Genomic DNA, 14681 nt, shown 5'->3' with positions numbered 1-14681 from the left:
GATGTGGGCAACCCAAAGCAAGTTTCTTCAGACATCAACTGCAAGGTGCATCAGCTTGTCCTGGGGGATCCCTCTCAGGAAAGACTTGCCTCTGACTGATGTACGCAAACACAAAGAGCTCCTGCACCTCCAAGAGCAGGCACGGCTCCTCGCCCAGGAGCAGGGGAGGTATTGAGATAGAGCCAGAATTGGGAAGTACTTTGGATTCAAATGCTTCACACTTCCTCCTGGGAAGTCCAAGAATTAAATATGGCATTGTAGGAGCTTAGTCATGAATGACAGCTATGTGCAGAAGGCAACCTGACCTTCTCAGCAGTCCTTGTTTGCAGTGTTTAGAGGAAGTAGAGATTTATTCCTGTTCTTGGGAATAAACAGGAACACGAGCAGACAGCTTATATTTCCCCCCACCCCTCCCACTCCCAGGACTGTTAAGTGTTTTGGACGTAGCACCGTTTCAGTGAGAAGTAGCTGGTATCATGTTCTCGTTCCGTACCAGCCCCTCCCCTCTGCTACCCATAGATCTGCTTGAACTGGTAGCATTCATTGCAGTAGCCGTTGCACTTGGCATTGCCATAGTGGTCACAAGCAGGGGCTCGGCAGCGCTGCTTCGGGGGCTCCTGGGGAGCCGGGTCCCTGGCAGTCCCCGACGGCAGAAGCTGGCTGAGGCGCTGGCACTCCTGGCACAAGTCATCACTTCTGCAGGCTACGTTGTTCCTACACGAAGCCACAGGACACTGTCTCTTCTGGCTGCTCAGTGCTGCTCGCTGCAAATCTCTGTGCTGTCCCGTTCTCTTGAAAAATGTTAGAACACACTGTCAGTTGCTGTGCTGGCAGCACAAACGGCTTTTCATTTACTTTCAACTGTGCTCATGGTTCGTATAGGTAACTGCTGGGGGTTGTTCCAGACACATACTTCTGAAAACTACAATGCCAAGAGCCACACTGGGCTTTATCAAAGAAAATTAGACATTGTCTTTTTTAAAAAAAAATGTTTTTTATCTTTGGTAACTCTCAAAAGGGCCATAACAAACAAAAAATCTGGGCTCAATGAAAAAGGCAACAGGAAGTGGACTAACTGCTTGATGCAGTGGCACAGCATGAAGGGTAAGAATGGAAATCTCTCTGCAACCAGCAAATAAAGCAAGTGTTGGTCCAATTACTTCCACTGAAATTGCTAGTAAAAACTCAGCTGAGGTAAAACTGAACATGGCCATGACAGCTCTAAACTGAGAACAACCTGGAGTTGGCAGCATTTGGTTTGCAGCTGGACTCGATGGCCTTAAGCGTATTTTCCAATCTAAATGATTCTAGGACTTATAGGAGTGCTGCTCAGTTGCAGCAGAGAAATAATGAGGTACTCTACGCTTTGTCTTACTATGATACTTAGTACGCAATCAGTTGAGGATTTTCTGGTAGGCATCTAGAATCGTTCTCACAAGAGAAAAATGTGCAGTGCTAAACAAGATAAGATTTTGAGAAGTTCACACTTACTTCTGTCTGTCTCACCAGCTGTTCTTCTGTCCTCCTGGCTTCCTGAAATCGCTGGTTCTGGGCTTTAATGAAGCAGTTCTGGCAGTACCCCTCAAGCATTGTGCTGCCCAGGGTGCCACAGTCACGCTGCTGGCAGGACAGAGTGTTTCGGAAGGCAGCGGTGGAGGTCCCCCGCTGACCTGCTGCTGAGGACTTCTTCTGAGATCTCCTCTGGTGCCGTAGCAAAGCACTATCTGCAATGTGAAGGAAGGATAGGAGAGGTCTGAATGTGCCAAATAGACCTGATGATCCAGGGCAACCATAAAAAGATCACTAGTTTAAAAAAAAATAATCTACTAGCCTCAAACATGGGGTTTGGACAAACCTGAGATGACTCAGTTGTTGCACCTTCCTCCATGATACTATATGAGAGAGCAAATACAGCCCGATTTTCATATCAGAAGTTGTTGAAACATCTGATTTGGGTAAAATGTGCCCTCAGTGAGAAAACTAGATCTCACTGAAATCAAAAGGAATTTCACCTTTGGCTTCAGGATGCCATCTGTGACCTAACCTGACACTTCCCTTTTGGCCTCCTCTACTTCAGGCGCATGGAGCAATGCCAGTACAGTGGCACTGGGCTTCTTGGGAAAAAGCGCCTTACACTTTTTAGTTTCATGAAGCAATGTTATATATTCCACAATCAGAAGGAAAAAAACTTAATTGTGAGCAACACTGGAAAATAAGCTATTGCAAGCTGACAAAGGGACTTCCCGAATTTGGAATTATGTGGAAAGTGAAGCATTGGCACACTTGTCAGGAAAAAAAACAGTCCTACAAGATAAGCAATAAATCTCTGCTATATGTGTCTACACCCAAGGGCAGTAGCATGAAAGACGAAGATTTCATGCTGTGATTTATTCACAGACTTATTACGTTTTTGAAGGCCTCCCCTTAAACACACACGTGCACACGCACATGTGATATTACCAAGGAAGGTTTCAAGGTAGACGATAACAATACACTCCTAAGTTACTCCCAAGTGCAAGCAGGTTATCTACAGTCAACGTCTACCTGCTCTGCTTATTAAGGCGACTTCAGTAGTTACTCTAGAGTGTTATACCTGCTACATCCAGAATGGGTACAGATCTTAAAATTCAACCCAAGCTTTTTAAAAGCCTTACTAACATAACTGGTTTTCAGTACCATCAATACAATAGCATTTCCCTCATTGACCCCTACAACCTCGTCTAGCTGTGAAGAAGATTAATACCAAACCATGATCACAGTGAACAGTGGGGAGGGATCAAAATTCACCCCCTCTGGAGCTAGTTCTGCTTCCATGAAAACTGACAGGACATTTTACAAGGGATCTCAGATTTCCCAGACTGTTACCAAGTATCCCTTTATGGGATAATAACACCCAAAAAAGCAACTTCTCTTCACCCTGCTGCTTCTGCTCCACACCATTTCCACCACCTGCTGCCCTTTTACCACCCAGTGCACACAGAGCTTCATAGCTCAAGGAGGCAGATCTGCAGCCAAAGTGAGCCAAAGCTCACCCCATCTCCACTTACCATGGTTTTCCCTGTATTCGAAGAAGCACAACGTGCAAAAGCCCTCGTTTTGCGATGTCCCAAAAAACTTGCAGCCAGGTTTCCTGCAGAGGTTACCTCCCCTCTTCTCCTCGGGAAGCAGCGCTGGCGGTGGGGGCTCCTCGCCGTGGCTGTTGGGAGCCTGATGGCAGGAGTGCTGGAGAAGGCTCTGCGAGATCTGGGAGGGGTCAGACGACGATCTGTGGTGGTATGCGGGGCTGCCATTTGAGGGGCGCTCTGTAGACCTTTTGAAGCAAGTGCTGCATATGCCGTTGAAGGTCCTGTTAGCCTTCTGACGGCACACCTTGCATGTAGCATAGTCCAAAGGTCGCCGGTCATCCAAGTTGTTGCAAGGACCAAGCTGTCTGGAGTTGTAGCAGCGTTCACAAAGCCCATTGTGTTGGACGTTCAATGTAAAGGGGCAGTCTGGTGTCCTGCATTTCATGGCCGTGGTCTCGCTGTACAGGAAGAGGCTTGGAGCAGTTGGAGGTGCAGACCGAGGCCCTGTCACAGGCCCTTCAGACGTCCACCCCCCAGGTTCACGGGTGTCCCCGCGGGAGGAGCCCGACCCAGCTGCCTTCAGTTTCTCAGGTGCTGCTTTGGAGGTCTGCTTTCTTCCGTTGTTTCCCTGGGACCTCCGCTCAAAGCACTCGTGGCAGAAGGGTTGGGTGTTCACAGACATGTAGAAAGGGCAATTCGGCGTTTCACATTTCACCTGTAAGAGGGAGAGCTGGGAAAAAGACAGTTCCTGTTTGTTCCTGGAATAGTTCTCTCTCCTAGCAGGTTCAGTGTTTTCCTGCCATTTCTTGTACTCATGCTGTACCAGTTGAAAGTAATCTTCCACAAGGTTCATTTCTTTGGGTAGGTTGCCTTCATCTAACCTGACAGCCAAAAAAAGAAGATTGCATCAGTGGTTGAAAAGGACAGATGGTGGGGGTGAAGGCAAATACAAGTGATGTGGGGAGGAAACGTAGACTTAACGCACATCCATATTACTCAGCTACAAGATCCAGGATGTTAAACTGTTGCTGCAAATGGAAATAATTCTAAAAGCAGGTGTTCAGTGATGTCAAATGGAGACTTTCGCATCTAAAGAAATGGTCTGATACAATACCAAACAAGTTTTCTTAAAAGGATTTTCTAGGTGGGGGTTTTCCTTCTGAAAGCTGTTTGCACAAAGAATATGGATAATCTCTCTGAAGCAAAAATAAAAGTTCCCCAAATTCTGAATTCCTCTGAAGACCAGTGCCCAGTTGAGCGGAGATTTGAGTGGAAGACTCAACCAGCCCATGCTAAAAACAAGACTTTCACACAGTCGGCTCAACATTTCATGACACAGTCCAATACAGTTTATCATGAAATCTGCTCCTGGTTTTGTCCTGTTGGGTCTGTATCTACCAGTGGAATTCTTCGAGCAAGCTACAGGGTTTCAGTGCGTTACGTGTAACGTTAGCATCCATCACACCATCCCAGCTCTGCCACTGCCTGCAGGGAAAACCCCACACCAGAGCTTCTCCACGCCACGGCTGGTAGGATGAGTAGCTAGCATTACTGACAATACTCCAGAACACATCCGTGCAGTGGGACTAGGGAACCTCCATGGCTACTCCTTATGTATGCATATATCCTTTGGGTAGGAGGACTTTAATTTTCAAGGCTCCTAAACCAGTATCACCCAGTAGCATAAATATATCTCCCTGTGTGGCAATGGAAGAAAAGACAGAGGATACAGGGAATTGCTTCCATCACACACTTGTGAAGGGGCTGGGTGGACACAACTGCCAGTATGTCCTAAATGTGAGAAGCTGATGAGTGCTACCAGCTACCCCCTGCAAGTTACTGATGTTCAGCTGTCAGGGGGACAGTTGCAGATGCTGGTTCCTCCACCAGCAACAGGTTCCTGCCAACTGCCACATCACAACAGCCCAGGGTGTCAAGGCATCTACACTAAGAACATACCATCAAGTACTTTCTCTAGGGCAGCCAAAATTACACCAGCTGCCCGTCATGCAATGTGCCCTTACATAAGCACAAGAGTTTAGTCTAACTAGCTCCTGGGTTTAACTAAGTTTCAGCCACCCTCTGGTGTAATCTAAAGGGCAGTGAAACAAATCCATTGGGTTTATTCTTCTAAAATAAAGGGTATTTATTTTATCTAAAATAAAAAATAATATTTCAGAGGGTAAATGTGCATACTGCTGTGGAAGGAAGGAAAGACTGAAGGGACACACTATGTTGCCTGGCTTCTCCCACCTTCGTAAACAAGGTAACTTTGAGGAAACAGGAATGACACTCACTTTGCAGCATTAATGAGCTGCGTTGTACCATGATCCCAGCCTTGCACTGGAATTTCTATCACTATCAAGTAGTCTTTTAGCAGCTGCTCTTTCTCCTGCTCTTCTGTGTCTGTCAGAAAGTGCACACTCAAATCCTCAAATCTGCCTCGTTCACTGGTGACCAGAGGGACAGCCCGGATTTCTGTAGTGAAACAAGATGGAACAGCATATATATCCATACCTATATCACTATCTGTATACATATACATACACAAACACACACACATACATTTTACCAGGCAGGAGGAAACACAGGATGCAACACACAGAGGTATCACCACTACTGCTGAATTTTGGAGAGAGGAGAATGGCTGGCCAGAGCAACATGTCTGTCAGCAGTGTCACTGGGGGAGGACACAGACACACCTGCACCATAAACCTAGCCACATCCCACGCAAGTTTTAGTGTCCCCATAGGAATCTTCTTAGTATGGACAGCATTGTAGAGGTTAGTTTGCTATACCTTTCCACAGATGATCTCCAGAGGTTCCTTCCAACCCCCACCATTCTATGATACTGTGAACTGCTAACCAGTCAAACTAGATGCATTAAAAATGGTAAAACATATATTTCATTATCTCACATCCTTCAAAGCTTCTTCTCTCATGATAAGGTGTGGAAAGGAGGCAGGACACAACAAAGCAGAGGCCACCCTTTGAGTGATTCCAGACTGCAAGCAGCTGAGTTGCACTCTACTTTCAAACAGCATTTTGAAGGCAACCTTTAGTTTCTAGTCAGATTTACAAACAAAGCTGTTTCTGCTCACATTTTAAGAACATATTTCAAAGGAACTTTTTACATTTTAACTTTAAAAATGCAAATCTAAACCAGATTCTATTTTAAATGCTTTAGCAGTATGATGGTATTAAAGAAGCTACATAAATATCAAATGAGGTACTTGAAAAATACCTGGCCCGCTGTCCTTCAGAGTCACTAGTGGTGTAAAATGCATGTTGTCATAGCCAAGCACAATTGGGTATCTGTAGCATTCTTCAGCTGGCCAAAGGAGAGGCAAGTAAATACCACCAACATTCAGAGGAGCAAAACTAGAGCCTGACTCTAAACTTCTCACCACTTTATCTGTGTAAGGAAGAAAGAAAACACAAACACAAATAAGTATGTGCTACGGGCAAGACAAAACATATTTTGGGTGTTTTAGAATGATGGCTGAAAACACCCCCTTCTGAAATGCATCTCCCTGAAAACAACAATTATCAAAGTAAGATTTCTAACACAGCACAGAGTAAGTGAGATAACTGGCTAGGCAACTCACCTGCAATGACTATGACTGGCCTTCTGAGGATGTTAGCAAGGACGAAGATGTGGATTTCTTCCAGTGCATTATATGGAAGTCTGTTTTGAGCCCCAGATGTTTCTGGGCAGGTCATTTCAACGAGGTATTCCCACTCCTCCTCCCAATTCTGAGGAAAGAAACATGCACCGACAATGGTTCAAAGGTCAGGAACGAACTGCAGCACAGCAGTGCTCAAAATAATCACTTTCTCCCATTTGTTCCAAAGGAAGACTATTTCTGCTCTCCACTAATGGCCCAATCCATGAAGCCAACCAGCAAAATAAATCAGCAAGGCAACAGTGGTGTAAACAGCACCGCTCCCTCAGGCCACCTTACCCGGGTGTCATAGTGGAGTCCTGTTTCTACAAACTCCTGGGATTTGATAGCCTCCCGCTGCCAGCGGAGCTTGAAGTTCCGCGTGTCAACCTCCCTGAGTGCACTAAACAATGTCTTCCTTAAGACGAGGTCGACATCTTCAATCCCCCACATGTACTGTGATGCAGCGTGCATGAGGCAGTTTCCATCGCCTGCAAAAAAAAAGAAACAGTGTGTTCATTTTAAATGGCTACTTACATAAAACCCCACAAGCTTGCCAGATGTAGAATTCCATTGCACATGTGCCTACTCCCTGTACTCTGCTCCCTCAGCCTCAGACAAAAGGGTTTTAATAAGGCGACCACAGCTATGAGCTCTCTGCTCAAAGACAGAAAGCTAAAAAGTCCTATCTGCTGGCTTTGTCCTTTTACTGGTTAGTGTTAACAAGTCCTTCAGCAGAGCCCCTCATCTATCTTACTTAACTTTGACTGATCGCATGAACTGAATTTTGGAGTCAACTGCAAATGTCAAACACAGTTGAAGTAACTTTTAAACATAATAGTGTTGTCTTAAAATGATAAAAGAACATGTAAATCTCTCTCATCCATGTTTATACAAGTGCACATCTGATAGCAGAAGGTAGAGATAATGGAAGCCACTATATACTATAGTATATAGTATATAAATACTATAGTAACACCAGGCCTCACATCCCCTGATGAGCACTGCATTGAAAGGCTTGGCACTTGGCTGTGCTCAATAGAGGAATTGTAACAAAAAAGGAGACAGGAAGGGAAGAGTAGATAATTTACATAAAGCAACCACAGGAGCACCTCTTATGTTTCTCTCCGAATTGATAGCATGCTGGGCTGTTAAATATTTTATTTACAGAGTTGCTTTTTAACACAGAAAATAAAAACTAAATCAGTGAAAAATATATTTATTTGATTTTCATTTAGACACCCTCCTTGTACTGAAAAGGTCCTATTTACAGGTAGGAAGGAAGGTGACATTCTGCATTTTCAGAGGAGAAGAAACTGAGAAATCAGAGGAGTTAACTAACTTAATTAAAAGGTGTGACAAAATATGCCTATAGCAGGGTTTCAAACTCTATCTCTAGTCATCTTTTTCAAAAGGGGATGTCTCCCTTGAAAGGGAGACTTTAAGAATCATTACCATCACATCCTCAGATTCAAAACTAGGTCCATTGTTTACTACAGTGACAAACAGATTCACCCAATGCTAAGAAACCACAGCAACTTCCTTGGAACAGAGGACTTTAACCATGGTAAAACTACAAGATTTTTATCATATGGAAAAAAACCCCACCCAGAGAAACCCCTCAAGAGACTTAGATCCATTTGCTACATGCATTATGAGCTCAATGACATCATTTGTGAGCACTTTTGCTACTTTTTCTGTGCAACTGCAGAGAAAAACTTAACTCAGAACCCAGATCCTGTAGAAGATACCATCTGAAATCTACTCAACACTTCATAAATTGTTTTGGACTCAGTGCATTTCAAATTCCTGCAACTGCCTTCTGGTTTCTGAACACTGTCTTGCAAAGCTTACTCTGACTCCATAGGCTGCTTACTTGAGCTCAAAAATCAGGGAACAATACATAAGACAGAAAAACTGACTAGGTTTCCTTCTGACCAAGAAAGATGACATCTTAATCCCATTAAAATTTTCGCTGTGCAAAATCTAGAGCAAAGATAAGATTTTTTTTTCTTTCTCTCTCCGAGAGCTCACTTTCAGTTCGTTATTGAGAAGCACTGCCCAAAATTCCTTACACAGCATTTGGAATTCCCCCTCACCGCTTGGCTAGCAATTGAGCAACAGTTGTACTTTTTGTTCTGCGGCAGGCAGGGCTGAGCATCGAACCCTCCCTCGGACTTTCCCAGGGGGTGTGGCTGGGCGAGCTGGAATGAATGCCGATTCATTATACAAGTGAAATCTCTACAAACAATAGCTGCTGGAACTTTAATTTTTTATTTATTTGTTTATTTTTAAAAACCTCTTTCAATTTTTATACCTCCTACTGCTTTCCTTCTATCCTCCATTTGCATGTCTACAAAGAAATGTGTGGTCATTCAAAAGGGCTTTTCTTTTTAATTAAAAAAAAACACCACTCCACAAACTCATGTACATATTAGGAAAATACACACTGAAAGATCTTATAGGATATACTTATTCTGTTCCAAACAATTACAACCTTCATCAGAAAAAATCCCAGAATTTTCTGAAGAAAGCCCACTGTTGACTGAAGGAACTACTATATTCCTTCCACTTCTATAGGTTATGCAGCTAAATGCTTTAAAAACTATTATTTGTGCCACGTGGGAGAATTAAAAAAAAAAAAAACAACAAAACGATACAGGGCTTCTCCAGACTTCTGTCCCTTCTTTTTCAGACCAGTCTATCTTCTCTCTCTGGCAAAGGTCTGAGTACTTTACATAGACCACAGAGCCACTCCTACTCATGCACTTAATGACCCTAAAGCACTGAACTGAAGTGAGTTCATTGGCTGTGACAGGTATGAGGGGACCAACAATCGAGCTCTCGCTTTGCCTCCCTCAACTGGCCCTAGTATTTCAGAATCTTGTACATTGGTACACCTGCTGATGGATGGGATCCAAGTCACCAGTCCACAAATTGTTCCCATTTGTAACACTGGCCAACAGTCATGAGGTCATGCAAGAGACCACAGACTATAGGGCCTGTCAAAGCAGTGTTAACCCCTGCAGGACTGGTATTGACAGGAGATGGGGGATTCCAAAACTCTTGCTCTTTCTTTGCCTGTGGCAACAGTTAAGCAGGTTGTCCAGTTTCCTAGTAAATCTGTTGGAGTGTTTCTCTTGGGGTGAAGTTTTGAGGACACAACACTGGGAGTGATGTTACCTTCCTAGTGCCTGCAAAGTGCAGCTCATCCTAGCTGCAACTCCAGTCCCTCTGGAAGTTCAAGACTATGTGATCTTCATGCACAGCCTAATTACAGTCCTTAGAATTTTACGCCAGCACAGATGCAGCCCACAAAACCCCACCAGAAGGTCAGTGCCTGTATGACAGTTACACAGATACACATCAGGTTCAGGCTCTTCTAGGTCAGGGCAGTGACACCAAAGCAGCTGTTCTATTTTGATGGCTTTTGCACAACACAGATGTGTACAATCAGACTGAGAAATGCAGTAGAACTTGAGATGGCAAGAATGTGGACTAGGAAGATATGGGCAACATGTATATAAGCAGATAGGAATAGAAGTATTAAGAAGTCCATAATGTAAGGACTTAAGGCTTCAGGTCCACCATGCCCAGTGTTTCTATAACCACTGTTATCTGCTCCTTGAGCAAAGACTACGTATTTTCCATGCTCGCTCTTGGAATCCTCACTGTCCTAGTCTACCTTCTTGGTTTGGGGCAATCTGTGCTGTAGGGAATCCTGAGTCCAAGTTTGTAGCTTCATGACTGTAAGTCATAGCCATTACCAAATCCTTCCTCCACTGGATGTGACATGTCCAGCGACTCTTCCAGTCATGCGCAAAAGTTCCCTGCTCAGGGCTGTGGACACGTATCAGCTGTTCAGGAAGACTCGGCACTACTGCTGTACCTTTTAATTTAGAGCACTTCATGCAACACACACAAAGTAACCCAAAAGCCAACTCCTAAATGCATCACTGACCCTCACTGCAAACTCTCACGCACACGGGAATTACTGGTGAGGTCTGAGGGAAGACAAGAGCTGGCAAACCCAGCAGGTAGTCAAGGATGAGGGAGCTGCCTGCATGCAGGGCACTGACTCCAGGGCCAGGGAGGTCAGGTTCCCAGAGGCTCCATGTCCAGGATGCTCCTGCTGGCACTGCTGTTAAAGCTGGATCAGCAAGTGAACCTTGCCTGCCAGCTACAATGGCAGGGCTTATGGCAGGACATGAGCTTCTGCTACATATACACAAGAATCTATCCCCATCACTCAAAGCATCTGAAGCCTCCTTTTGCCTGGCATGAAAAGCAATTAGGCTCTTCTGATGAGGCAGCCAACACAGCAAAGTCAGATTCACAGAAAGGTGATGGGTTGTAAGTTAAGTCTCCCAGCTGGCATTTTACTCTGATGTGCCACACGTTACCGATATTATGAAACAATCTGTGAAATTTTGGGGCTAGTCATAATACCGTGATATGGGCACATGTCTGCTACAGCCTCAGTACAATCTCAGCGCCAGTACACCACGTGGAAAGAATTTTAGTTTATAAAACCAAGATTAAAAGGCACCACTTTTTTACAGCCATGTGCTTCTGTTTCAGTAACATGAACTCAGATGCTGTTAATAAAGGTGATAAAGGTGCTACATTCATATTACCTGTTTTAATGTGAGTGCAAAGATCTGCTCATAACTTACCATTAGTCTTCAAAGGGACAAGTCTCCGAACTTCACTACACCAGTTAAGCTTCCTCTGACGTTCCAGTGAAGCCTGGGTGGCCTGGTCAGTCAGGGCCTTCTGAAGTGTTTCCCGAAACTGAGGACAAAACTGGCACATCCTGAACATTTCTATGGTATATCTGTGCATAGTCCTGAAGTGGTGAATTATTCCACTGGGCGGTTTGACCAGATCTTCAGGTGTCCTCTCTCTAATCTTCATGGCTTTCAGCATATTGCTCTGATACAAAGCTTGAGGAAGGATGTGTTGGCCAGCCATGTTTCTAGAAGACATCTGAAATGAAAACAGATCCTTTTACTGGCATGTTAGTATCATTGCATCACAACACTATCATTTTTGCATAGACTGAGAAGGCACTTTCAGGGGTGGGATTTTGTCTGCAGTTTTGCCTAGAATGCATACAGGGTGGATGCAATCCACTGAGCAGTATATAGATGATGGTTTTTAAAGCTCATATCCCTCAGTCTCTCTGCATTACTCAGATATAAACAGTGACCAGCTTATACTGCGATCATTTACTGAGATATTAAAGAGAATTTATTCACAACTAAGGAAATTGCATCATCGTTCCAAGAAAAAAGCACTGAAATCAAAGTAAGGATAAAAGAAAGCAAGATCAAGGGAAGGGAAAATTATGCTGGAAACCTAACTAATTGACAATTGCACAGTGTAATCCCAAATGAACTTGCTGAACTTTCAGCACGTTTCAAGCTCTTGTTTTGATGACATGCCAAAAAAAGCAGATAATGACCATGGCAGATTTCTGCAGCCCGTACATTCTGAGAAGTGATGCTTGGTACAGTAGAAAAAGAGCCCCAAGAATTACATGCCATTATACTATCTGCCCCATACTTACGGTGGCCAAAGATGGCAAATGAGGAATTTGTCACAGAGCAAGTACTCCAGGACAGACTTATGTTACTCTTCTTGAGGCTCCTTCTATTTTGTGAGTGGTGGAGGCTCTGCACAGAGCTGTTTGTGCCACGTGTGGGGGTGCAGACTGCAGAGTTGCTATTACTCAGCGGCAAGTCAACATAGCTGAAAAAGCATTTCCACTTGGCTCAAAAACCCCAATATTTTTCCACAGTGGGACATGTAAAGCTTGCTGCCCTGCATCCCTTTCTTCAGAATCTCTGGCCTCATGGGCTACAGCAGGAAGAACAAACTAACCCCATAACCTCAAACTGACTACACTCTGAATTACTTATTCAGAGCACGCTTTGTGGCTAGCTAGACCCAAACATAGGGACCACATCCCTCAAAGCTCCCATGCACTGCAGAAACACCACCATTGAGTAACCTATTTTTACATGGAGAGACTCTCCATGATGTCCATGTACATTATTGCACTGTTTAAAAACAAAGCAAAATTGCTAGTAAGACAAATGTATGCACACCTAACATGTTTAGAACACGGCCGGTCACATTAAGAGAGCCCACCACTGTGATTGTGGATCTAGGGACAAATATCAAGCCATAAGCATATGTCAAGGTCTGGATATATACCTTGCCAAGTACAAGGAGATGAGAAGCAACTGAAATTGGGTTTATGCAACTATTAAGAAGTTTTCTCATGGAGATGTGAGTCTGCAGGGCCAGAGAGAGGAAAGAGGACTACAACCTGATGGACTGACTGGAAAGTCACTCCCAGATCTGAGGAGACCCAAGATCCCTCTTGCACAGAAGGGCTTCAGCACACCTTTCCCTGCAAGGAACCAGCTGTTCTTTCTTCTTCACCCAGCCACTTCCATGGGCAACATCCAACTCTAATCGCCCATCTGGAGCACTGGAAAGGACCCTGCCAAGGTGAGAGGGGACCTCAAACTCTTGTTGCCATGAGCTGCCCTCTAGAACCTCTCTGAGAACCAGCTGATGGAGAGATTCAGTGGACATCCTGTCAAGCCCTAAATAGAGGCAGGCAGGTGAAACACGAGATGCTGCAAAGTCCTCTCTGCTCAGTCAGGGCAATGTCCTTCAGAGTGTTCCCTCTGCTTCTGTAAGAGCACTAGGGACAGGGCTCAGAGCTGTCACCTCTTGCAACACATGGAAAAGTTTTCCTTTTGCTAATAAAAATGTCATACTCTTATCACTCCCCCACCAAGCTACAGCCTTAAAATTGAAATAACATGGTTTTTTTCATCCATTCTTCCCATCAAAATAGTTTTACATGTGCAATTTATGTAACCCTTTATTTAAATGTATGGATGATTTAAGAAATTAAAAATAAACAACCCCTTATTAATCTCTTTAATAACTCCAGCTATACTTCACTCTGAGATGTCCAAAATACTGAATTCCTTACTTATGTAAGTAGAGACATTGAGTCAATGGGATTTTTTTACATGAATAGAGACTAATCACATGATTAAGCACTACAGGCATGGACCCTTGAAATGGTTATTTCCAGCTTTAAGTAATAAAAAGTACTGAGTTTACAGAAGTATTTACTGAAACTATGTTATTCAATGTTATATTTTCCCCTCCACACATGGAAATTACTGTCTATGCTATTTACGGTTATTAAACGTCCATCAAGGCACACGCTGGCCAGCCCTTATTTTCAAAAACAACGTGATGAAACAAACAGAACTCAATAGCTGCCTAAAGCTAGACATTTAAAGACCAGAAAGCCCAGCTACGATTATATTAGTTTATACTGTACAATGCTTTACTGTATGCTATAGTACTTTAACCTTTTGATATGTAACGGCTACAAACTCAGAAAAACACTACTGTAAACAATGATTAAATAGCTGTCTGAAGCAGCATCTTTTCTGAACATGCAATACTGAGGATGCTGGGCTAGGGAAAGCTGAATAGTGCACTGAGATCTGCCAGTGGCTTCATTAAGTTATTTTAATTTTCTCTCCTCTATCTGAAAAGCAGAAATAATAATTTTTTTTCTTTTTTTTTTTTTTGTAAAGTGCTAAAATAATGCTAAAATAAGCGCGCTTACACCTCCAGTGCCCACGGATTTCTACGCCCGGGTCTTTGTCCTAGTATTTGGCACAGAAGTAAGCATATTACCACTCTTCACCAGGGGAGAGGATTGAGGGTGTTTTATATACCACAGGACTGGTTTACACCAACTCACTGCTCTGTCGCCGGCAAGTGCATGCAAGGTGGCAGCGAGAGCCGCCAGCTCCATCCCCAGCCCTACAGAAGGAGCTCAAAGTAAACAAGCTTCGCAGCAGCGAGCGGCAAGCGCTGACCGAGCGCCCAGCAGCAGCCCCGC

The 14681-nt window shown here is 44.0% G+C and overlaps 1 protein-coding gene across 1 annotated transcript; it reads right to left on the bottom strand.

The window, feature by feature from the left end:
- Positions 1 to 509: 509 nt before the first annotated feature.
- Positions 510 to 11704, bottom strand: TNFAIP3 (tumor necrosis factor, alpha-induced protein 3). Its single transcript, XM_008948011.1, has 9 exons — positions 11407 to 11704; positions 7031 to 7221; positions 6674 to 6821; positions 6310 to 6480; positions 5363 to 5543; positions 3044 to 3946; positions 2950 to 2957; positions 1507 to 1676; positions 510 to 791 (listed from the first exon to the last, which is right to left on the bottom strand). Exons 1-9 carry the CDS (start codon positions 11702 to 11704, stop codon positions 510 to 512), a joined length of 2352 nt encoding a protein of 783 aa, XP_008946259.1.
- Positions 11705 to 14681: the final 2977 nt, after the last annotated feature.

This window comes from Merops nubicus, unplaced genomic scaffold (assembly GCF_000691845.1).
Source record: "Merops nubicus isolate BGI_N331 unplaced genomic scaffold, ASM69184v1 scaffold50549, whole genome shotgun sequence".
Classification (NCBI taxonomy): domain Eukaryota; kingdom Metazoa; phylum Chordata; class Aves; order Coraciiformes; family Meropidae; genus Merops; species Merops nubicus.
This window is presented reverse-complemented; position numbering and strand designations above follow the sequence as displayed.

What these genes read in the sequence shown, in the direction of transcription:
- TNFAIP3 (XM_008948011.1), bottom strand. Translation starts at nt 11,704, where the DNA reads ATGGCTGGCCAACACATCCTTCCTCAAGCTTTGTATCAGAGCAATATG. An exon ending in TGTCCCTTTGAAGACTAATG is followed by an intron (nt 7,222 to 11,406) that starts GTAAGTTATGAG and finishes TTTTTTTTGCAG; the next exon opens with GCGATGGAAACTGCCTCATG. An exon ending in GCCAGTCATAGTCATTGCAG is followed by an intron (nt 6,481 to 6,673) that starts GTGAGTTGCCTA and finishes TTCCTTACACAG; the next exon opens with ATAAAGTGGTGAGAAGTTTA.